General features: G+C 70.1%; 1 protein-coding gene across 1 annotated transcript; it reads left to right on the top strand.

Annotated features, from left to right (window-relative positions):
- The first annotated feature begins 1,301 nt into the window (after positions 1 to 1,301).
- Positions 1,302 to 21,997, top strand: SPNS2 (SPNS lysolipid transporter 2, sphingosine-1-phosphate). The gene is made up of 14 exons (XM_051984975.1): positions 1,302 to 1,416; positions 1,646 to 2,503; positions 7,225 to 7,290; positions 10,447 to 10,583; positions 12,420 to 12,571; positions 12,927 to 12,993; positions 13,634 to 13,776; positions 14,818 to 14,970; positions 15,149 to 15,338; positions 17,946 to 18,011; positions 19,225 to 19,323; positions 19,963 to 20,126; positions 21,480 to 21,526; positions 21,899 to 21,997. Exons 1-13 carry the CDS (start codon positions 1,302 to 1,304, stop codon positions 21,520 to 21,522), a joined length of 2,253 nt encoding a protein of 750 aa, XP_051840935.1. The 3' UTR covers positions 21,523 to 21,526; positions 21,899 to 21,997.
- Positions 21,998 to 23,505: the final 1,508 nt, after the last annotated feature.

Raw genomic sequence — 23,505 nt, 5'->3', positions numbered from 1 at the left:
AAGGGCCTCGGAGAAGCGGAGGGAGAATGCCTCAGCCCTCCCCCTGCAGCAGGACACCTCTGGGAGCCGGGCCAGCGGGCACGACAGACTGTGGCTCCGAGGACCATTTCCCGCCCCTCCCCCTTCATATCCTGAGCGCCAGCAGGTGCCCCCCCCCAGGACTACCCGCTTCCTGCGTCTCCCTCCCCGCCAGTTTTGGTCCCAAGCCCCGCCTGCTGCGGCCAGACCCCCGGGGGGGGGGTCCTGGCCGCGTGGGTGCGGGTTCCACTTCCAAGGGTAGTGATGGCGCTGAGAGAGTGTCCGAAACACCGCAGGTGAATCTGGGGCTGAACAAGGGCTAGAGAGCGGGGCGGCCGCGCCGCTTCGGGCTCTCTACCACTAGGGGCAGTGTGGCGCGGGGCCGGCCACTGGCCCGCGCGCCGGGAAGCCCTTCTGTTTACTCGGAGCTGCGAGGTCCGGGGCGGCTTCAGCTCGGGCCCGGGCGCCTCCCCGGCCATCCTGGGGAGCTCCGGGCTGAGGAAATCTGAGCTCTCGTGTTTAACGTCTTTGTGAAGCGAGACCTTGCGAGCTCGGGCCGCCGGGCGGCTTCCTGCCTGGGGAGCCCCGTGGGAAGAAGGGGCCCCTGAGCTCCTTGGCTCCCGTGGCTCCGCAGACGGTCGCGGAGCTGTTCCTTCTCTCTGCCGCCAGGCCATAGCCGGCCCAGCGCGGAGGGCTCCGTTAAGGGGGGGCCGCCGGCTACGGGCTGGCTTGGCGCCCTCCGCAGGAGGAAACAGCCCAATGACCGCCTGGGGCTGCCCCCGAGGGCTTTGCTGGGGAAGCGCCAGGGTGTGCCGGGTTCCGTCGGCCCTGGCAGCCAGCGGCTCCTGCCCGGAGCAGCATGTTTTCCCAGACCTTAACCGACACATACAGGAAGCTATAGAACCCCTAGGAGGCCTAGGGCCTGTCCATGGTCCCCTGGCCCAGCCAGCAGGAGTCTCCCCTGTGCAGCTTTGGGCTGGGCCCGAGACCAGGACGGCTACAGGGAGGGGGGGCATGTGCCCGGCGGGCCTCGCGGGGGGCTGCTGGCCTTGGGAGGGGAGCCAGCCAAGGGGCTGCACGTGCGGCTCCATTCCAGGAGCCCAGAGTCTGCTTCTCGTAACCTTGAGAATGAATGAATAAATGGAAGGTGATTGCAGGTCCTGACCGGACAGGCGCCGGAGGGAGAGGGCCTCGTCGGGGTCCTGCTGTCCGGTGTCGGGGAAAGGCAGCCATGGATACAGGTGCTGGGACGTTGCGGGGCCTTCCACCCCGAAACCGGGGGCATGTGGGGGGTTCAGAGGCCCCCTCGGCGGGCTGCAGACCGTGCTTTCTGCCCTGCGCAGCCGCCCCCCTTTGAGCCCCGGGCGCTGCTACGGATTAGGGGGATCTGGCAACAGGGTGCGCCTGGGCGCGCTGCCGCCGCTGGGAGCCAGAGAGCAGTGCCGCCCCGCCTTCCTGCTCTCCCCCTCCCCCTCCCTCTCCCGCCCGGGCCGAGAGGGGCGGGGCGGCACGTGGGGGCGGGGGATGGGGCGGGATGGGGACACCGGGCCTGGCGCTCATTGGCCGCCGTGAGCGTAAGGGGAAGGCCTGACCGTCGTCTAAGCCCCGCCCCCGGCCGCCCCCCCAGCCGCCTTCCCAGCTTTCGGGCTCCGGGAGCAGACTGAAGTCCGCTGGCGGACGAGCGGACCGGAGGACGGGCGGACCGGAGGACGGGAGGACGGCCGGCCGGCCAAAGTGCGAGAGAGGACGGACGGAGCTAGGATCGCGGGGCTCCGCGGAGCAGGGCCCGGGCGGCATGCCGCTGCCGCTGCCTTCGCCGCCGCCGCCGGGGCTCCGGCAGCCCGAGCAGCGCTGAGCCCGCCCGGGCCCCGACGTCCTCGGCCGCGGCCGCCTTGCCCCGTCGAGCTCCCGGCCGGCTTCCCTGCCCTCCCCGCGCCTCCGGGCCTTCTGCCTCCGGGCGTCCTGCCGGCCCCGTACCTCCTGCCCCCCGCCCGACGGCCCCCGCGACCCCCGCGGCCGGGCATGATGTGCCTGGAGGGCGGCTCGGCGGCGGGCAGCGGCGGGGCGGCGGGCTGCGCGGAGGAGGAGGAGGAGGACGCGGCCGTAGCCGTGGCGACCGGGCCGGACCCGGAGCAGCATCGCCGCGGCCGCGGCCGCGGCCGAGGCCGGGGCTGGGCCGGCGGGGGACCGGGCCGGGGCCGGCATTGCGGCGGGGCCGGGACTGGGCCCAGGGTCGGGGGCGGCCGCTGGCCCCACGACGAGGTGCAGACGCTGTCAGGCAGCGTGCAGCGGGCGCCCCCCGGGCCGGGGCCCACCGCAGTCCCCGCCTGCCCCGAAGTCGGGGCCCCGACGTCCTCCAAGGGCCCGGCCCCGGGAGGCCCGCAGCCCAAGCCGGGGGCCCGCCTAGGCCGTGCGCGAGTGGCCGCCGCCGCCATCCTCAGCGTGGGCAACGTCCTCAACTACCTGGACAGGTACACCGTGGCAGGTGAGATGCAGTCCGCTCCCCTCCCATCCTCCCCCCGCCCCGCCTCGGCCGCTTCCTTGCACCCCCCCCCCCGCCCCGCATCCCCTACTCCCCGCCTCTGTCTGTCTGGGTCTAGGCCCACTTCCCCTTTCTCTTCTCCCCCAAGAACCTCTCAGCCCCCCATACCCCCCCTCGTCTCTCTCCTCCGAGTCCAGAAGCCGCTGCCCGCCCCGCTTCCCCGCGGGTGCCGGCCTAGGCTCTGGCCCTGGTCCTGGCGGTCTCCATCCCCCTCCCCCACCCCCACCGCGCCGGGAGCAAAGGAGCTGGGATGCAGCTGTGCTGGGATGCTCACGGGGCGCGCGCGCGCGTGTGAGTGTGTCTGCGCGTGTGAACACGAACGTGGCTGTGGATATGGATGTGCGCGCGCCTGCGTGAGTGTGAGTGCGAGTGCCGGGTGTGCGCGGGGCTGACAAAAGGATCGCCCGGGCTGCAGATGCGGGGAGAGGGGTGGGGTCTGCCGCCGCCGCCGCTGCCGCCGCCTCGTGAGCCCCCCGCCCCCAGCCTCTGCCTCCGGTCCCCGCCACCGTCTCGGTCCGCAGCGCCCTCCCCCCCTCCCCCGCACCCCCTCCGCAATCGATACCCGCACACAGAAACACAGAGGGGGCGCGCGTGCACACGCAGGCACACGCAAACCTCTCGGCGCCCACACCGGGATGGGAGGGGGCTGCCCCACAGCCCCCCCTCCCCGCGACCACCCCCATCCGCCCCCTCCTCCCCGGAAGGAGAGGATGGACAATCCAGGATGGGGATGGGGCCCAGCCCGCGGAGGCTGATGGGGGAGGGGGCCGTTTGTTTCCGCATGGGGGCCGAGGCCGGCTCCTGGTCGGCTTGCGGGATCGATCAGACGCCAGCGGAGCTCCTGGGGCCGGGCCTGGGCCCGCTGGCTCCCCGCTGCCCTGTCCTGCTTCCCCTTGTCAGTGAGCCGCAGCGGTGACCTGGAGAGCGGGCCCTGCCTGGGCTGGAGGGGCCCGGAGGGGCAGGGCAGGCGCCTCCCGCGGAGTGGACTTTGTGCCCTTCTGTTTGCCTGGCACGGGAGGAGCCGCTTCCTGCTGGTGCTGCTGCTGGCTGAGAGAGGGGGTGTGTGAGGGAGCGTGTGTGAGTGAGTGTGAGTGTGAGTGAGCGTGTGTGAGTGTGAGTGAGTGTGAGCGTGTGTGTATGAGTGTATGAGTGTGTGTGAGTGTGAGCGAGTGAGTGTGTGTATGCGTGAGCGTGTGTGAGTGTGAGTGAGTGTGAGTGAGAGTGTGTGTGAGCGAGTGTGTGTGAGCGTGTGTGAGTGTGAGTGAGCGTGTGTGAGTGTGAGCGAGTGTGTGTGTATGCGTGTGTGTGAGTGTGTGTGTGTGTGAGTGTGAGCGAGTGTGAGTGTGAGTGAGCGTGTGTGTGTATGCGTGTGTGTGAGTGTGTGTGTGTGTGAGCGTGAGCGTGTGTGAGTGAGAGTGTGAGTGAGCGTGTGTGTGTGAGCGTGTGTGAGTGTGAGTGAGCGTGCGCACGGTGTGCTCGCATCCACCCGTAGGTCACCCAAAGCGTTCTGGGGGGCTGGGGGGCTGGGAATTGCCGGAGGTTGGCAGGGCCCTGGCCAGACGGCATCTGGGGCTCAGGTGAGACACAAGTCCCTGAGTTTTGGGGGCCCGTCTCTGGGTCTCCCTGGGGGGAAGCTGGCCAGCCTCTAACATCCCTCCAGGCTGTCCGGGCGGTGACGCGGTGTCCCAGAGGAGGGAAGCCGCTGAATGGGGGGACACTGTCCGCAGCCCCCTCCCCAGGGACGAGAAGGGCCCAGCCTCCCTCCCAAGAGGCTGTTCTTGGATCTGTGCTGAGTAAATGTTTGGGGGAGGCCCCTGAGAGGCAGGTCCGGGAGCCCCCGGGGAAGCGGCCTCTGTCGGGGGCATGAGGGGCCCGGGCAGTGGGAAGGGCCCCGCCCCCACCTGGGAGCTGCCTGGCACACTCAGTCCCTGGGAGACTCTTAATTGAATCCTGTCAAGCAGGGAGCAATTAGTGCAGGCCTTGTAATTGGGAGAAGCCGGGCCTGGCAGGGGAGGAGCAGGAGGGGATGAGGGAGCCTCAGGCCTGGCTCCGCTTGGCCCCAAACTGCCCGAGCCTGTGCCCGGGGGCGGAGGAGGAGGTCGCCCTCAGCTGCCGGCTCCCACCCCCCTCCCCCCGCAGTAGTGGCCGCTGGGACCCGGGCTGGAGGGCACAGGGAGGGATCACGGGAGGCCAGCTCGGCACAGAAGGGAGGGCGACGGGGGCACTCCGCGGGTGCCCCCTGTTCAAGGCGCGCCTTCTCAGCTGCCAGGGCTGCCCCGTGGGCACCGGGGCCCGGTCACGGGGCTGCCAGCCTTCAGGTCGGGGCGAGGGCTCCCTCCGTCCGCGGCCCCTCTGGGCCGGCAGCTGCCTTCGTCTCCCTCCCGGGCTGCGGCTGGCTGGCACAGAGCAGGCCCGCGGGGGGCACGGGGGCGAGCGTGTTTACACGTGTGTGGGAGAGTGATTGTGTCTGTGTGTGAGTGTGTGTGGCTGAAGCTCCCGGCCCCCTCGGCCCGAGCAGGGACGCCGTCCTCGAGCGGGACCCTCTGGGCCCTGTAGCATCCACCTGGGCATGAGCCGCTGCCTCCGGGGCCTCTGCTTCACATGCCTGTCCTGGCTGGGGGCTCCTCCCCTCTGGTGGGGGCTCCTCCCCTCGGGTGGGGGCTCCTCCCCTCGGGTGGGGGCTCCTCCCGCCTGGCTCAGGGCTCCCCTGGCCCCCACCGAGCAGGGACAGCCCCGGGGCTGCACGTTTTCCCACCCAGGCCTGGGTCCCTCTGACTCTGGGAGCCTGGAGGACTTTCCGGGCCTGCTCTGGAGGCAGTTTTGCCAACTCCTCTCGCTGCCCCGGCCGGCGGTGACTCAGTTGCCCCAGGCCTCAGTTTCCTTAGCCTGTAAAACGAGACAACAGGAGGCCTAATTGGGGACCGGGGCCTGCTGGGAGGGGCCTCAGCAACCGCAGCTCTGAGGGAGGGGCAGGGCTGGGGGGGGGCAGGGCTGGGGGGGCAGGGCTGGGGGGGAGGGGGGAGGGGGGCAGGGCTGAGGGGGGGAGGGGGAGGGCTGAGGGGGGCAGGGCTGGGGAGGGGGCCCAGCTTGGGGCTTCTTCCCAGCTGAGGAGGAAGGGGCCCAGTTCCTGGGCCCAGTGAGCTGACTGCTTCCCTTCCTCCAGGGAGCCCGGTTGGGGGTGGGGGCGCGGGGGGAGCGTCGCCTGCTTGACGCTGGCTGTGACTCAGAGCGGCCTGCGGAGGGCAGGGGGCCTGTGCCCGGGATGGGCACCTCGTGGGTGCCAGGGAAGCCTGCAGGGCCAGGAGCCCCTCCAGGCAGCAGCCACCCTCAGGCTGCCCCCAGCTGGGAGAGAGGACCCGCCCGGGCCAGGCCCTCGCGGTGACGCTGGGACCCCCAGCATAGTGTCTGCTCCCCACTCCTGGCAGGTACATCCAAAGCTCCCCCCGGCCCCGCTCGCTGCCTTGGGCTCTCCGGGGTGGGCTGGGCCGGCCCCCGGGGCCTGAGCTGCTGCCCGGCCGGTGGCCCTGGGGAGCCCCTGGGGAGCCCGGCCTCCTTCCCGGCCCGGCCCCCGGGCACAGCCCCCTCTCCGGGAGGCTGCGGCTAGGCCGGGGAGCGGAGCCCAGAGGGGCCCGCGTGGTTCCAAGGGTTCCCGGTTCCAGGAAGCTTAGCCCCAAATGATATGTTGTAACCACAGGCGGCTCTGCCGAGAATGGCAGCGCGCCCCTGCCCCAGCCCCCGCCCCCCTGGCCCTGCCCCCACCCCAGCCCCCCCCGGCCCTACCCCCAGCCCCCCCCGGCCCTGCCCCCACCCTCAGCCCCCCCCCTGGCCCTGCCCCCACCCCAGCCCCCCCCGGCCCTGCCCCCACCCCAGCCCCCCCCGGCCCTGCCCCCGTGGGCATGTCTGCTCCGGCCCCCCCAGAGGCTTGGTCATGGGCCATGAGTCAGGGCCCGGGGAAGTGGGTCCGGGCCGGGGAGCCAGCCTTCTGGGCCCAGGGAGCGAGGGGGCGGGGGCAGAGGGAGCCGGGCTGGGCCCTGGCTCCCCCCTCTCCTGTCCCCTTTCCCTGCCCCTCCTCCTCCCCTGGGGCGCTCCCACTCTGAGAGGGTCTTTCAGGACCCAGCGCTGGGGGGGGGCTGTGCCTGGGGACCCCTGACCCGGCCCCCTTTGGGGTTTCTCCTGCGCTCTGTGCTTCCAGGGACACCCCCGGGAGCGCTCCTCGGCCCTCTCAGAGTTTCCAGGGAAATGGGCAGCTTCCTCCATTGTTCCTTGGGGGATGGGGCGAGCCAGCCCGGGGCCCCCCAACTTCCAGAGGCCAGGACGGACCCCCGGGCGCCTCCCCGCAGCCGCTCCCTGGGCCCGCGGTGCCCTCCCTCCCCCCTCCGCCTTGGGCCTTCCAGGCCCCCCCCCCCCCCGTGCCCGGCACCCAGGAGGGGCCCAGCCGCCGCGCCCTGTGGTCTCCCTGCCCTCCAGGGTGGGGCTGGCCGGCCCGGCTGTAATTTGCCCGTGGGCTTGGCAGCCGCCTCGGGGCCCTGCTGGGTGGGGGAGGAGCTTCCCGGGTCTCTGGGCCCGGGGGCTGGGGTGTCCCCCTCCCCCGGCCGGTGGGTGCCGGGCTGCCTCGGTTGCCCTGACGTGTGTCTGAATGTCCGTTTCCTCTTCCCTTCCCCCAGGCGTCCTCCTGGACATCCAGCAGCACTTCGGGGTCAAGGACCGCGGGGCCGGCTTGCTGCAGTCAGGTGAGACCCCGATCCCCTTCGCCGAATCTCCGGGCTTGGGGAGCCCCTCGGGCTGTCCCGGAGGAGGGGGAGGGGCGGCGGCGGGCCTGGGGCCGAGGGCGCTCGTGGGCAGCGAGCCGAGGGCAGGAATGCGGGGAAACAGGTTTGGCCGGGGCGGCTCGGGAGGGCGGGGCGGGGCCTCGGGGCCGGACCCCGGCCGGGCCAGCCTCAGTTTCCTGATCTGTAAAGCGGCAGCCCTGGGCCCTCCGGCAGCGTCGGGGGGGGGGGGCTCCCAGTTTTCTGGCCCAGGCCTTGGGAGGGAGGGAACGGGACGGGAAAACCCAGGCTCCCTCAGCTGTGTCAGGGAAACCCCGGGGGGACGATGGGCGCACCGGCCCAGGAGCCCAGCTGAGGTCCCGCCCCTCCCCCTGTGGCCCGTGTGGGCCCCGGGAGCCTCCGTCCTGCGGGGAGGGGGCTGGAGGCTGGGGAGGGGGGGGCTAGCAGGCGCCTGCCTCCGGACCCCCACGGCTCACCCTGGCGGCTGCTTCTCATAGACCGGGGGGCGGCAATCGGGGCCCCTGCCCGGGGCACCCCGGCCTCTGCTCCCAGGCGGGCCCTTCGCTGGTCACGAGCTGGCTGGGGGCACTCGGCGGGGCTGCTCTTCCCAGTGGAGGGCGCCTCTTCCAGATGCATGGGGGGCCCAGGGCAGAGCACGGGGGGTCGGGGGGCCCAGGCCGGAGCACGGGGAGTCGGGGGGCCCAGGGTGGAGCACAGGGGGTCGGGGGGCCCAGGGTGGGTCACGGGGGGTTGGGGGGCCCAGGGCGGAGCACGGGGGGTCGGGGGGCCCAGGCCAGGTCACGGGGGGTCGGGGGGCCCAGGGTGGGTCACGGGGGGTTGGGGGGCCCAGGCCGGGGCGCAGAGGGCGGGGGGGTGGCTCGGCCCCGGGCTTGCTTGCCACCAGCTAGCCCTTGGATGGGAGGGGCCGACAAGAGGGTCCCCAAGACCCCGAGCCGGGCCCTTGTTCTGGGGTCGGGCGGGCGGCCGGGAGGGAGGCTGCTCAGGTGGGAACCGCGCCGGGGCCGCCCTCCCCCGCAGCTGGGAGCGGGCCAGCAGCCTGCCTGGCAGGTTCCGGAGCGAGCGGCCCGCCTGACCCCGGGGCTGGGGCCGTGACCGTGGGACTGTCCGGCCTCTGGCCACGCTGGGAGGAAGCCCGGGCCCCGGGGCAGGGGGAGACCGGGCGCCGAGAGGGGTCCGGAAAGCCCCCAAGGCCGCAGGGCCAGATGGGAGGGGACTCAGGAAGCCCTGAGCGAGGCTCGAGGTGGGGAGGGGGCGGCCCCGGCATTTCCGGAGCAGCGAGGACAGCGACCCCCCAACGACTGCCCGTGTTTGTGTGGCCGTTCCCAGGGAGGGCTCGGCCTGTGGCCCCGGGTGGGGCAGCGGCCACTTAGGTAACATCTGTGGGCCCCCGGCTCCGGGCTCAGGGCAGAGAAGCAGGCGGGGGTCCTGCCCTCGGGGGGGGGGGGTCCTGGCCTCGGGGGGGGTCCTGGCCTCGGGGGGGGTCCTGGCCTCGGGGGGGGGGGGTCCTGGCCTCGGGGGGGGTCCTGGCCTCGGGGGGGGTCCTGGCCTCGGGGGGGGGGCTGGAGCTTTCTGTGACTTCTACTGGCAGGCTGCGGGGCTCTGCTGTCCCCCCCTTCCCTCCCTCCCTCCCTCTCTCCTCCCTTTTCTTTCTTTTTCTCTGTCTTCCCCCATTTCTTCTCGCTGTCTCTCTCTCCCTTTCTGTTCCTCCTCTCTCTGCCTCTCTTTCCCCACATCCTTTTTTCTGGAGTCAGTCTCAGAACACTTATCGGCAGGAGAGGGGAGGACCTTGTAGACAAGTGGGGGTCTTTGGGCTCAGCTGGCCGGGACATGGGGGGGCCGACCGCTGGGCAGCAGGGGCCGGCCTCCTCTCCTGCCCCCGGCCTCCTGGGATTTGAGGGAGAGGGGATGTCCAAGGGCAGCTCCGGTGAGGAAGCCCCCAAGGACACCCGCGGCTCCTGTGGCAGAGGAGCCTCCCTCAAGCTCCGGGCCAGGAGATGTGCCCTTGGGGCGGGGGCGGCTCCCGGGGATCAGAAGGGGCTCCGCGGGGGCTTTGAGCCTGTAGAAATGGGTCCTTGGGGGCGGTGAGTAGGAGGCGCGAGGGCCGAGGGGAGGCCGAGCGGGGGGTCCTTAAGGAGGAAGGTGGGCTGCGCGCCCCTCTGGGGGCCTCCAAGGCGAGGACAGTGGGAGGCCCCCGCGGGAGGCCGGGGATCCCCTTCAAGCCTCTGGGGGCCTGGTAGGGTCTAAGGGCTCGGGCGCCAGCCAAGGTTGCCCACGCCCAGATCAAAGGGCTTTCCCAAGTTGGCAGCTGCGGGCGGGGGGGCTGAGCCGCCTCTGCCCGCTGTGCCAGGGGCTCCTTTCCCCTCCCAGGGCCAGCCTCGGGGTGTGTTCGGAGGCCCAGCTGTCCCCACGCTCGGCCTCTGGGTGGGGCAGGAAAGGGCCGCCACCTCAGGCGGGAGGGAAGGGCGGGCCGGACGCCCTCTGCCCAGGAACGCGGGGCTCTAGGACCCTGTGGCCCCCGCGGCTCCGGCCTCCCCATCCCACCACGCCGGCCGGCTCCGGGCCGGGGGTCCCCCTGCGAGTCACTCCCCCCCGGTGGGGCCGGTGGAGCTGGGGAGGGGGCAGGGAGCGGAGGGCTCTGATAGGCCGTGGCCGCCATCGCCTGGGTGCCCGTGGGCATCTCTGCTCAGCCCGGCGGTGGGGGCCTCGGTGAGGGGGCCCGCTCCCAGCCCACCCACCCCCCACGGGCTCCTCAGCAGCTCCGACGCCCAGAGGAGGTGGGGAAGGCAGTGGCCGGAGCAGCCGCGGGGCGTGGGGGGGCAGCGAACTATGGGCAGAGCCCCTGGACTGTGGCCCTCCTCCCCTTGCTCCTCCCCCTCCTCCACCTGCTCTTCCCTATCCAGAGGGTAAGAAAAGGGGGCCCTCAGGTACCCCCCTCCCCACACCTTCATGCCAGTCCTGACTGCGGCCGGAGCCCCCGGGCCCTCGGAGCCGCCTCTGAGCCGGGCCCGGCCTGGAGGCCCAAGGCCCTTCCTGCAGCCTCGGAGCCGGGGAAGTGAGAGCCCGGGTCCTCCCCCGCTGACGCTGCCGCTCTCCCCCCAGTGTTCATCTGCAGCTTCATGGTGGCGGCCCCCATCTTCGGCTACCTGGGGGACCGCTTCAACAGGAAGGTCATCCTGAGCTGCGGCATCTTCTTCTGGTCGGCCGTCACCTTCTCCAGCTCCTTCATCACCCAGCAGGTGAGGGGGCGGGTGTCCCATGCTGGGGGGAGCTGGGGGGCTGGGGGCCGGGGGCCGTGGGGATGAGGGACTGGGGGGCTGGGGGGATGGAGGGCCGTGGAGCTGGGGGCCGGGGAGTGGGGGGGCCGGGGGGGACAGGACTGCTTCCAGGCCCCAGGGCCCCCTGCCAGGGACTCCCCTGGCCAAGCTAAGGGGGGTTCCCGTCCCCTGGGGAGCAGGGCCTGGAGGGAGCCCAGGCTGGGAGAGAGGGGGCAGGTAAGTGGGTCTGGGGGCCCCCAGCTAGTAGTGGGCCCCTGACTTCCCGAGGCTGGCCTCCTGCCCCAGGCTCCGGCTCGGGGATTTCCTGAGCCCAGACTCCGGACGCAGCCATGACTCCTGCCCACATTCCTCCTCAGTCCCTCTGCCCCCGGCTGCCTCCCCCGGCCCGATGTCAGCAGGAAGGGGAGGACGGACCAGAAGTAGGGGGGATGGGGGAAGAATCCCAGGGGGGAGAGGGGAGAAAGGGCCAGTTCCCAGGCCCCAGAGCCCCGGACACGGCCCTCTCTCCTGGGATGGTGAGCCCAGGGGGGCTGTAGAGCCCTGGGTCCGGCCCTGCACAGAGGGCTCCCCTTCCTTCTCTCCTCCTTCCCCTCCTCCTCCCTTTCCCCTCCCTCCCCTCCTCCCCTTCTTTTCTTCCCCTCTTCTTCCTCCTCCTCTTCTTCCTCCTCTTCCTCCTCTTCCTCTCCCTCCCTCCTCCTGGAAGTGGCTACTCAGGGCTCCCCCTGCACACCCGGGCAACAGTTAGTCTGGAGGGGTTGAGCAGAGAGAGTCCGGAGGGGGGGCTGGAGGTCCAGGAGCAAAGGGGGAGGCCATCGGAGGCAGGGCCGGGACCCCCGGTGTGAGCAGTCCCAGGCCTCGGGGCGCCCCCCGCCCCCTCCCGACGCCTCCCATTTTTAGAACCTGCCAGTTTCCCCGGGCTCGGTTCACACGCGGCGTCCCGTGAGGGTGGGAGGCTGACGATGACGTCAGTGCCGGGGGAGCTGTGAGCGCCGAGTGGGGGCCGCGGGCAGTCGGGGGTGGGCTGTGGCAGCAGCTCTTGGGGCTCGGGGTCTTTCCCGCCCCCTACAACTGCTAGAGGGACTTTCCGAAATCCCGGCTCCTCCCGGCCGAGCTCCCCTCGGGGGCAAACCCTGATCCCGACTTTGGCAGGGAAGCTGCAGGGTCCGGGCCAAGCCGGCCGTGCGCTGCCCCCCCCCCACTGCCTCCTGCTGGGAAAGCTCCCCCAGCGCCGCCCGGGCTCCCTCCTCCTCAGGGCCCGGCTCCTTCCCACCAGCTCTCAGTGCCGGGGCAGGAACTGTCCGGGGGGGGGGGTGCTGACTCCCGAGCCCACCGGAGCCAGAGCGGGAGGCCCGAGGGCCCTTCTCTGTCCCTGTCTCTGGGCCCCCCCTCCCTTCCCCCCTCGCCCGCTGCTCGCCTGCCTCAAGGGCCCACCTGCTTTTGGCTCCGGTGCAAGGACAACGGCCTCATTAGGTCCCCCCCTTCCCGCAGAGTTGGGGTGCTCCCCGGGAGGCGGCTGGGGGGATGGGCCGAGCCGCGGCAGCGGGCCCCGAGTGCCCGGCTCGGGCGGCAGGGACCCCGAAGGCCGCGGTCTGTCTCCCAGTCTAAGGGGGGCCCCCGCAGCCAGCCCCCCACTCGGTCCCGGGCAGAGGGGGCGCTGCGGACACCGGCCGGCCCTGTGACCCAGGGCAGCCTGCCTCAGTTTCCTCACATGGGAAATGGGAAAGCCACAGCATCTCCTCCTGAGGGACGGGGGGGCCGGGGCCCAGCTCGAGTCTCCGTCCCTCCCTCTGCCCCCAGTACTTCTGGCTCCTGGTGCTCTCGCGGGGCTTGGTCGGGATAGGAGAAGCCAGCTACTCCACCATCGCGCCCACCATCATCGGCGACCTCTTCAACAAGAACACCCGCACCCTCATGCTCTCCATCTTCTACTTTGCCATCCCCCTGGGAAGGTAGGGAGGCCCAGCCGTGGGGGAGGGGGTCCCGTGGGCTGTGGGGGGGGTGGGGGCTGAGAATGGACAGGAGCCTGGGCCGGGACAGGCTTGTACCTCCCAGGGAGCAGGGGCTTCCCCCAATAGGCTCCAGGAGCACTGGGGTACCACTTCTATAGCGAAGGCCTGCACCTCATTCTCTGGGCCGTAATTTGGGGTCAAAGCAGGCCCAGATTTTCCTTCCCTCTCGGTGGGGTCCGGCCGGTGTTCGGTGGCTCCGGGAGCTCGGTGGGAGACTCACTCTGGTCTTAATTGTGGACTGGTGTCTCCCCCCTCCCCCTCCCTCCTCCCCTGCTCCCCCAATCTCCTCTTCCAGTGGCCTGGGCTACATCACTGGGTCCAGTGTGAAGCAGGTGGCCGGAGACTGGCATTGGGCCCTGCGGGTAAGTGGCGTCCCCTCCCCCGGTGGCCTTGCCCTTCCCGCCCGCTCCTGTTGCTCCCCGTGACCAGGACCCCCTACTCATTCAGCCCATTTCACAGATGAGGAGACAGGCCGCAGGAGCCCAGGAGCGCCCTCAGGGTGGGGGAGGACATCCTGGAGAGGAGGGAGCTAGGAGGGAGGTGCCCCGGGGGCTGGGCACTGGCGGCTTGGCCCCCGGCTCTGAGAGCCCGAGACTTGGGGAGGCTCCTGGCCCGGGAAGGATGCACTGGGCCTGGGCGCGAATCCCGGCCTTGCCACGTCCTAGAGGAGCCTCACGGCTGGGCGGTGCCCACTGGGCCTCCGTTTCCCGGCCTAGGCTCGGACGCCCAGCTCGAGGCCGGAAGCACACCGGGCAGCGGGGCATCCCTTCTCTCCATTCCCGGCCACACTGAGCCTGCCGGGCCCTCGCTGCTGTCAAGGAGCTCTGGGGCTCGGGGGGCTTCCTGCTTTGAGGAAAAAACCCTTTGTCTGCTGCTTCCTCTCTGAGGGGGCCCGAGACACGGGCTTCCTGTAATTCTACCCTCCCAGGACCGCGGCCCCCTCCCTCCCCGCACGAGCTGGAAGGAGGAAGGGCCCCTCAGCCTCCTGCCTCCGCCCCACAGGTGTCTCCAGTCATGGGCATGATCACGGGCACGCTCATCCTCCTCTTCGTGCCGGCCGCGAGGAGGGGGCACGCGGAGCAGCTCGGGGGGCAGCTGAAGGCCCGCACCTCCTGGCTCCGGGACATGAGGGCGCTGATCCGAAAGTAAGCCGGCTCCTTCCCTGCGCGCGCAGGCACGCCCAGAATCTCCGCGCCCCCGTGGGCCAGTCGCCCGCCTTGGGTTCCTTTGGGTGCCCTTGGTTCCGACCCCTCCCCTGGCTGGCCGCTGCCCCTTCCCTCCTTCACAGCCTCAGAGAAGTCCCCCTTCCCCAGGGAGGGCACGCGGTCCCAGGCAGCAGCCCCAGAGCCCACTTAGCCAGAAAAGCTTCACTTCCATGAACCGGCCGAGTTCTGTTCGGGGAGGAGACCCCAGCGGGCAGCCTTGTGGCCCCCCGCCTCCCCCAGAGGCTCTCGCCGCTGTCATCCACCCACATCCCTGGAGGCGCAGACCTCCTGCGGATCACCTCAAACCTCCCCTCCCCGCCTCGGCCAGGGGTTAGGTCAGGGGGGCCTGAATTCTAATCCAGCCTCAGATACTGACTCGCTGTGAGACTCTGGAGGAGAGAGGGAAGGAGATTCACAGATAGAGACAGAGACAGAGAGAGACAGAAAGAGACAGAGACAGAGAGGGACAGAGAGAGAGAGACAGAGACAGAGAGAGAGACAGAGAGAGAGAGACAGAGACAGAGAGAGAGAGACAGAAAGAGACAGAGACAGAGAGAGACAGAGACAGAGAGACAGAGACAGAGAGAGACAGAGACAGAGAGAGAGAGAGAGACAGAGACAGAGAGAGAGACAGAGACAGAGAGGGACAGAGAGAGAGAGACAGAGACAGAGAGACAGAGACAGAGAGGGACAGAGACAGAGAGACAGAGACAGAGACAGACAGAGACAGAGAGACAGAAAGAGACAGAGACAGAGAGACAGAAAGAGACAGAGACAGACACAGAGACAGAGAGACAGAAAGAGACAGAGAGAGAGAGACACACACACACACAGATACAGAGACACAGTCAGAAACAGAAACGCACAGAGAGATCTAGGAGGAGCTCTGAATTCGAAGGGGGTTCCAAAGGAACCCCAGTGTAGACAGCTGCTGGAAGTCGGGCTCCTGGCCAGGCGGTGATCAGTCCCCTCTCCGCACAGTCGCAGCTACGTCTTCTCCTCGCTGGCCACTTCGGCCGTCTCCTTCGCCACGGGAGCCCTGGGCATGTGGATCCCCCTGTACTTACACCGGGCCCAGGTGGTGCAGAAGACCACCGAGACCTGCACCAACCAGCCCTGTGAGAGCCGGGACAGGTGAGGCCCTGGGAAGCGAGAGGAGGCCGGCCTTGGAAGCCCTCCCCTCCCCCTCGGAAGCCCTCCCCCCTCCCCTCGGAAGCCCTCCCCCTCCCCCCTCGGAAGCCCCACCCCTCGGAAGCCCCCCCCCCGCTCCCCCCCTCCGCCCAGTGGCCTCAGGACTCGCTCTCTCCCGCAGCCTCATCTTCGGCGCCATCACGTGCTTCACGGGCTTCCTGGGGGTGATCACGGGGGCCGGAGCCACCAAGTGCTGCCGCCTGAGGACGCAGCGGGCCGACCCCTTGGTGTGCGCCGTGGGCATGCTGGGCTCCGCCATCTTCATCTGCCTCATCTTCGTGGCGGCCAAGACCAGCATCCTGGGCGCCTACGTGAGTCCTGGGGGGGAGGGGGCACCCAGGCCCTCCGCACTCAGCACCATGGACAGGGGCTCCCGGGGGCCAGGTGTGGCGGCGTTGCTGGAGGCGGGGGCGGAGGGAGGGAGGTGCCCGTAGTCCGAGGTGCCCGCGCCTGTTCCACCCCCGGCTCAGGCCTCTCCCGGCCCCCCTGCCGGCCAAGGACCTCCCTTGGGGCCCTGGGTGCCCTCCCGGGCAGCTCCCTTCACCAGGCCCTGCCCACCTCTTCAGCCTCTCTGCAGCCTGGGTCCCACCTTCCCCGTGCTGCCCCCAGGGCATCCCTCCCACCTGCACACCTGCGCTCCCCCCCCCCTTCCATCCAGATTCTGCTTGAGCCCAGCTGCCAGTGCCTCCCCCCCCCCCCCCCCCCCAGTGCCTTCCGATGACATTGATAGTGTGCGTCTGCGGACACTGGTGTCTGCACAGTCTGGAAGTGGGATGATTTCTTTTCTTCTTTCCTCTCCTCCTTCCTTTCTTCCCTCCCTCCCTCCCTCTCTCCCCCTCCTCCCTCCCTCCCTTCCTCTCTCCCTCTCTCCCCCTCCTCCCTCCCTCCTTTCCTCTCTCCCCCTCCTCCCTCCCTCCTTTCCTCTCTCCCCCTCCTCCCTCCCTCCCTCCTCTCTCCCCCTCCTCCCTCCCTCCCTCTCTCCCCCTCCTCCCTCCCTCCCTTCCTCTCTCCCCCTCCTCCCTCCCTCCCTCCTCCTCCTCCTCCTCCCCCCCTCCTCCCTCTCTCCCCCTCCTCCCTCCCTCCCTCCCTCTCTCCCCCTCCTCCCTCTCTCCCTTCCTCTCTCCCCCTCCTCCCTCCCTCCCCCTCTCTCCCCCTCCTCCCTCCCTTCCTTCCTCTCTCTCCTCCTCCTCCCTCCCTGCCTTCCTCTCTCCCCCTCCTCCTTCCCTCCCCCTCCTCCCTCCCTCTCTCCCCCTCCTCCCTCCCTGCCTTCCTCTCTCCCCCTCCTCCTTCCCTCCCCCTCCTCCCTCCCTCTCTCCCCCTCCTCCCTCCCTGCCTTCCTCTCTCCCCCTCCTCCTTCCCTCCCTTCCTCTCTCCCTCCCTCCCCCTTCCTCTCTCCCTCTCTCTCCCTTCTCTTTCCTCCCTCCCTCTCTTTTTGCTTCCTTCCTTTCTTCCTTTTCCTTTTTTCCCAGCACCTTGGACAGTGTCTAGCACTTTGAGGGCCTTAGTGATTGTTTATCTGTCTCAATCTTCAAACAGCCCCAGGTCATGAATCCAAGGCCCTTTTGCTGGCTCTGCCCCAGACCCTCTGACAAATCATCACCCTTCCTCAAATATGGCCGAGCTGGCACCGGCTCCCTTTCCCTGGGACTCCGCCCCCCCCCAATTCGGCCTTAGCCCTCCTTAGCTTTCCCAGTGACCGTAGCCGGGGACTGGAGTAGCCGGGGAAGCTGCCCAGTCCCTTCGCCAGCGGGTCCCGAGGCCTCCTGAGCTTGTGAAGGCTGCGTTTGCAGCTCCAGGAGAACCTTGCCTCGACCCCCTGTTGAGCGCGACATTTTTCCTGCATGGCGGCTCCCGGCCTGTCCTTGATCAGTGCAGATAATTAGTGGCCTCCCAGGGCCTTCCTGCCAGGCCTGACTGGACTGGGCCCAGGGGGCATCTTCTGTCCCCTCGTGGAGACAGGAACAGTTTACTCAGCCTGGTGGGAACCGCCCTGCCCGGGCCCCTGCGCCTTTGTCTGGTCCCCCCCCCCTTTATTTTGCCCTCTCTGGGGGGGTTGGGCTATCTCAGAAGTCTGAGGTCCCTCCCATCCCCAACGTTGGAGCAGGAACCCCATTCCCCAGGCTTTCTCAGAAGCGTGGTCATGGTCACACCTTCTGGTTTGGGGGAGTCCCAGGAAGCCACTCGCACCTCCCTTCCTTCTCTCCCTCTCTCTCCTTCCTTCAGTCCTTTCTTCCTTCCCTTCTTTCCCCCTTCCTCTCTTCATTCCCACCTAATTGCCCAAGGCAGGGTTACCCATCTTGCCCCCTCCCCCCATTCAGGGGCAACCTCCCAGAGCAGGAGCAGCTGAGTGTTGAGGACCCCAGGCAGTGCTTCACCTTTGGCTTGGGCTCGTTGGGGAAGGGGGGGAGCCGGTCAGGACCCTGGTCCCTTGGCTGCCCCTGCCCCTCCCTGCCCCTCCCGCTCCCCTGGCCTGGGATAACCGTCCCTCCCTCAAGCCAGCACATTCCTGGCCGGGTGGGGACCATCCCCTCCCCAGCCTCTGGCCCTTGGTCAGTTCGGGGGGAGCTTCCTGAGCGGGGGAGGGGTGCCGCCGGGTCTCCAGGGAGGAGGTGGAGGGCTGGGGGCCCTCGGGCTGGGCCTCTGCCTTTCGGAGCCTTGTGTTCCTGGCTAGAGCATCCCTGGCCCACCTTTCTCCCAGGGCCCTTGGTGGGGAGATCTATCTGTGGGGAGGAGGCTGGCAGGGTCTTGGGAAGCCCTGGGACCAGCCCCCCAGAAACAGCAGCAGAGGGCGACCTGGCTGCAGCAGCTGGGGGGGGCTGCCTTGCTCCCAAAGCTGCATGGGAGTGCTTCCCCCCTCCCGCCCGCCCCCCTGCAGACGGTCTAAGGGCGCCCTCCCCTCCTCCTTCTGGCTCCCCCAGATTTGCATCTTCATTGGCGAGACCCTGCTCTTCTCCAACTGGGCCATCACGGCAGACATCCTGATGGTGAGTGACCCAGCTCAGCCCGGGCTGGCCAGGACCCTGCCGGACCCAGGGGTGGGCTGGGGGTGGGGCACCTGCTATGGTGAGCCTTGAATGCCACCTAAAGGAACCTGAACTTTCCTCCAAAGTCAGCTGGAGACCCTGGGAAAGCTCAGGCAGCGAGTGTAGACTGGCCTGGAGAGGGGGTGGGGGAGACAGATTCGCCAGCGGGTCCCAGGCCGGGCCGCCGGGCGTCCCTCTGTCCTGGGGCCCCATCACCTCCATGACCGGCGGAGCCTCAGAGCGGGCTCGGGCCGGGGCCGGCGGTGCCAGCTGGGGGTTTGTGTCGTTGGCAGCTCTGTCACAGGCTGTTTACAGGGAGGGTGGCAACAGACACCGGCCGGGGCCCAGCTGGGCCGGCGCGGACAAAGCGGCTCAGTCCCGGAGCCTTGGGGGGGGGCGCGGGGCTCAGCGCAGGGGCCCGAGCCTGGGGGGGGGCGCCCGGGGCTCAGTGCGGGGGCCCGAGCCTGGGGGGGGGCGTGGCCCCGCCCTCTGCCCCCCCCCCTTGTCCTGTGGCTGGAGGACATTCAGGGTTAGAGTCGCAGTAGGGGAGGGGGCCCCCAAGGCTTGGCCCCAAGGAATGTAGGTGTGGCCGAAGAAGGCCCGGGGGATGGGGGGATGGGGTGGGGGAGGGGAGGAGGGCTGCGGGGGACAATGGGAGGAAGGAAGCCCCGGGGGCTGCTGCATTCCTGGGGAGGGGGCAGCTTCCTGCCGGGCAGCGCAGCTCAGCCTGTCCACCCCCCCCACCCCCGCGGGGATCAGCCCCGTTGCCCCATCCTGGCGCACAGTCAGCCGTTTCTGGGCTCCCAGATGGGGGTCTTGGGGCTCAGGCGGGAGGAGGAGGCCTTGAAGTCCGCCCCGCCCCTGCCGGAGGTCCCCGAACACGCTCCCCCCACCTAGTCTTTCCCCACCAGTCGCTCCCCTCCCCCCGCCCCCCCGCAGGGCTTTCTATGGAAAGAGGAAAGCGGGTCATCCCTTTCCCGGCAGAAGGTCCTGGGGGCCTGAGTCAGCTTCCTCTGCCTCGGGCGGGGCTGGGGGGCGGCCCCGCGGGCCTCAGCCAGGTGTCTAGCGCTGCAGGGGGCCGGGATGTCCGAGGGGGACAGAAGTGGGGGTCCCGGGGCGGCGGCCACAAGGTCCCCACAGCCCCGGCTGACGCGGCCTCCCCGCCTCCCCGCAGTACGTGGTCATCCCCACTCGCCGAGCCACGGCCGTGGCTCTCCAGAGCTTCACCTCTCACCTCCTGGGAGACGCGGGCAGCCCCTATCTCATTGGCTTCGTGAGTACCGCCCCGGGGCCGGGGGCGCATCTTGGGGGGTCTCCCTGGGCCCCTCCCCGACCCGCGCCCACCCGAGGGCAGCCCCCCCACGCCGCACAAGGCCCTCGGGCGGGAGGGGGGCAGAGGGGCTCGTTCGGGGGATCCTGACCGGGAGAGAGCTCCGCGCGGGAGTGGGGGGGCTGGGGCCGAGGGGGCGCCCTAGGTGGGGCCGTTGCAAGGCTGGGCTTAGGGGGGAGGGCTCCCGCGCGGGAGGGGGGGGGGACAGACATGGAGGTGGGAGGCGCAGGAGGCGGGCAGTGCTGAGGAGGGGCAGGTGTGCGCATGTGGGCGCCGTGCCCACGTGATCTGTGCGTGTGCACGTGCCGAGCGGGCTGTGGGAGCATGGGCGCGCCCATGTGATGTCTGCGTGTGCCTGGTGTGCCCACGTGACGTGCATGGGTGTGAGTGACAGGTCCTGGGGGGTGTGCACGGGCGCGTGCCCATGTGACCTGCGTGCAGGTGCGCAACGTGCTGTCCCACTGAGGACTCTGGGGGGAGCCCCGGAAGGCCCCTGCTCTCCCCGTGGGGGGCGGATCCGGGAGGGGGCGCTGCAGGCTGGGGTGCGAGCCCCGCCCCTGACCCCGCCTCCGCCCGCCCCAGATCTCGGACCTGATCCGCCAGAGCACGCGGGAATCGGCCCTCTGGGAGTTCCTGAGCCTGGGCTACGCCCTCATGCTCTGTCCCTTCGTGGTGGTCCTGGGCGGGATGTTCTTCCTCGCCACGGCCCTCTTCTTCCTCAGCGACCGGGCCAAAGCCGAGCAACAGTGAGTGGCTGGGGGGTAGGGGAGGGCGCGAGGGGGGAGAAAGGGGGGGAGGAGGCGGGGAGCCCGAGGCTCTGAGGTCAGAACCCCACATGGATGCGGGCCTCGTGAGGGGGACGTTGGGCGTCCCGGGGGGCGGGCCCAGGAGGAACCCGGAAGAGGACAGCTCCCTAGGGCCCCGAGCTCTGGCCAGCAGCTCTTCCCAGAAGCCCCCGGGGCCTGGCCCTGAGCACGCCCGAAGGCACATCGCGGGGGGAGGGGGGGGCACGAGGACAGGCTGTCTGTGATGACCCGGGCACCTGGGGGCCAGGGCTGATGGTTTCCTGGGGGAGGTTGGAAAGGGGAGCCCTGGAGGGGCAAAAGAGGGCGGGGCAGGGGACAGCCGCCTTTAGGGGGGCCTTTGGGAACGGGGAGCCGCCTGGGGGGGGGCTGGCCGGCAGGGTCCGAGGGCGCTTCCCACACGAGGTCCAGCGCTGTCTCTGGTGTCCCCAGAAGAGCAAGAACCTGAACCGGGGTTGGCTGGGGGAGGGCCTGGGGGTGTAGGGGCTGCCGGGGGATTGACCGGGGTTGGAGGGAGCGCCGGGGGCGGGGAGGGCCCCCTCATGCCGTGCTCTCCCCCGCAGGGGCCCTCGGGCGTTAGCGAGCTGAGTGGGGGCCGGGGCCCCTGCTGCCGCCGGGGGCGGTGTCCAGGTAACGGGCAGCTTCGCTTCTCCGAGGGCTGCTTGGCTCTCCTAGGCTCCGCCTTGGGACCGCTGGCCCGGACCCTGCCCGGGCCCCCTGGCCCCCGCCGCCGGCTGCCCTGGCACGGGCTGGTTAGAGCAGCTGGGGGGGGGGGGGGGCTTGGCAGGACGGAGCAGGGGCGGGGCTGCGGCCGGCATGCTGGACAGCAGGAGGGGGGAGGAGGATCTCTGCACGTGGAGGACGCGGTGGCGGGGCGGCCTCAGTCTCTCCATCTTCAGAATGGGGACGACAGCCCCCAGACTTGTGGGGAGTGGATGAGCCCGTTTCATGGCCCCGTGGGGGGGATCAGGAAGGCTGGGGCTGCTGGTCCCTGCCCGCTCCCCTATCCCCCTTGCTCCCTTTTCCTGGGGGTTGGAGAGGATTCTGACATACCCTCCCCCCCTCCTGCGGTGAGCCTTCGGGCCCTCCCCAGGCCCCCCTCAGTGAGCTCCCCCCTTGCTCCCACACTGCTGAGCCCCCCAGGCCAGAGACACCAGGTGGGTCCCCAAAGGGTGTCCCTGCCCCCCCAGCTGCTGGGCAGCTCTGGGCCCCAGGCTCAGGCCTTGGGGCCGAGGGCGGCTCAGTGCCAGGGCAGGAACGGAGCTCGGGCCCCTGACGCCCCCTCCTTCTCCCCAGGGTCAACCAGCTGATGATGCCCCCAGCTGCTGTGAAGGTCTGAAGGGGTAAGTGGGGGGAGCCAGGCCCGCTGGGGGCGCCACCGGGCACTGTAACAGGAGCGGGTTTCCCTGGGCTGTTGGGAGGGGCTGTGCAGGGAGCACTGAGGCAGGGATGAGCCCTGGCCCCGGGTGGAGGCCGCCCCGTTCCTGCAGGACTTGGGGCCCCTCAGGGGACAGGGGCCCAGGCGCTTGGGGAAAAGCAGCGAGAGCCTCCCTGGCCCAGCCCTGGGCCCTCCTTGCCGGCCCCCCAGCCTGCCGCCTCTGGCTTCTCCCTTAGGTCCCCCAGCCGAGCTCAGGGCAAAGCCTTGGGCGTTCTCAGGCCATTTCCCAGGTCCGCGGGCTCTTCCCCCCCCCACCTCCTCCCTTTCCTCTCTCCAGGTGTCCTGGGAGCAAGAGTCTGAACCCCGGGCCGTGGAGGGCAGGGGCCAGGATCTACCCCGCACAGCAGGGGGGCAGCCCGGAGGAGGAGCCGCGCGAGGGACGGGACGAGGCCGAGGGGGCTCGGGGCTTCAGACATGGAGCTTTCAGAGGAAGCCCCCCCTTCCGGGCCTTTGCCTGGCGGGAGACACTGCTGACCGAGGGGGCGGGGCTTTAACCCTGATGGAGGCTGGGAAGGTAGAGGGGCCCTTCTCCAGAGGTCGGCCCATCCCCCACCGTTTCATGGCTCAGCATCTCAGCCTGGATCCCATGGCCCTCCCGGGGCCCCTCCCGTCCCAGTTTTGGGGAGCCGCCTTGTCCCAGGTCCCACAACTGCTAGAGCTGGTTCGGAGCCTGGAATCCAGGCCTCCTGCTTACAAAGTAGGCCGCCGCTCCCCTCCTCCCCAGCGGGGCCGTCCTTGGCCCACTACCCACTTGCCCTTCTGGGAAGTAGATCAGGTGCCCCCTCTCCACTCCTGGTGGGGGAGGGGGCTGGCAAGAAGTCTCTGGCGCCCCAGCTTGTCCTGGGGCCAGCCCCGGCTTTGGGCTCCTGAGGGGTGGCTCCGCCGGCTGGTTCGGGCGACCCGCTCTCTGAGCCTCAGAAGCCAGTCCGGGCTCCAGGTGTGGGCGCCGCCTCTCTCCCCCCCCCCCCCCCCCAGCCCAGTCCTTCGACAGGCTTTCCAGGGGATTTAAATCAAGAGTACCTGGGGCTCCTGGAGCGCCCCCAGGGGGAAGCACAGGCAGGGCTCAGTGCCCGGGGCCCATCCTGCAAACCAGCTCTGCTTTCCGGGGGGGAGGGGGGGGCACAAAGCTGAGCGGGGACCATCAGGCTGTCAAGTTTGTGACCCCCCCCCTCCCAGCGGCAAACTGCACAATCCTAGAGACCCCGGCCGCAGTGCAGTGGGGGAGGCTCCCCAAACCAAATCGAGGCCAGTCAGAAAGGGGGGCTACCCTCAGACCCAGCCCCTGCTCATTAGTTCCCCGGATGTCGGTAGAACCAAAGACAGTGAACCGGCCGGACACGGAGCTCGTTCCTTCCCTGGAGGGGGCGTGATCACGTGTGCGGGCACCCCATCCTCCCCGGGCAGGAGGCCCCCCCCACCGGTTTTGGGGGGATAAGCAGAGACAAGTTACCCTGAGCCTGACAAGCCCGGGACTTCTGGGAGCACGCCCCGCCCTCCCCCAGGACCCCAGACCGGAGATGCCCACTCTAGCTCCTGCCAGACAAGCCCGCGGGGAGGGCGGAGCCAGTGGGGGCGGGGCCAGCCGAGGGCCGCCCCGCCCCCAGGACCAAGCTTTCTTGTCGTACAAGAGCCGGCGTCCCGGCTCCCGCCTCTCTCAGGCTCTTTGATTTTGCAGAGCAGCCGGGCCGGGGCCGCGTGGGCGCCACGTCACGTCCGCTAATAAACGTATTTAAGGCCAGGTTCGGGTCAGCGTGGCTTCCTTGGGGAACGGGGTGGGGGGAGAGCGCCACAAACCCCCCCCTCCCCCAGCGTGCCAGAACCTAGCTGCAGTTCGGGCGGGGAGGGGCCACCCCTCCTCCCTTCCCAAACCAGTGGCCCGGAACC

This window comes from Antechinus flavipes, chromosome 3 (assembly GCF_016432865.1).
Source record: "Antechinus flavipes isolate AdamAnt ecotype Samford, QLD, Australia chromosome 3, AdamAnt_v2, whole genome shotgun sequence".
Taxonomy (NCBI): Eukaryota; Metazoa; Chordata; class Mammalia; order Dasyuromorphia; family Dasyuridae; genus Antechinus; species Antechinus flavipes.
This window is presented reverse-complemented; position numbering and strand designations above follow the sequence as displayed.

Excerpts from the sequence above, each read along its gene's own strand:
- SPNS2 (XM_051984975.1), top strand. The coding sequence starts at position 1,302 with ATGTGGGGGGTTCAGAGGCCCCCTCGGCGGGCTGCAGACCGTGCTTTC. Across the intron at positions 14,971-15,148 it reads CCCTGTGAGAGCCGGGACAG|CCTCATCTTCGGCGCCATCA; the intron begins GTGAGGCCCTGG and ends TCTCTCCCGCAG. Across the intron at positions 15,339-17,945 it reads CCAGCATCCTGGGCGCCTAC|ATTTGCATCTTCATTGGCGA; the intron begins GTGAGTCCTGGG and ends TGGCTCCCCCAG.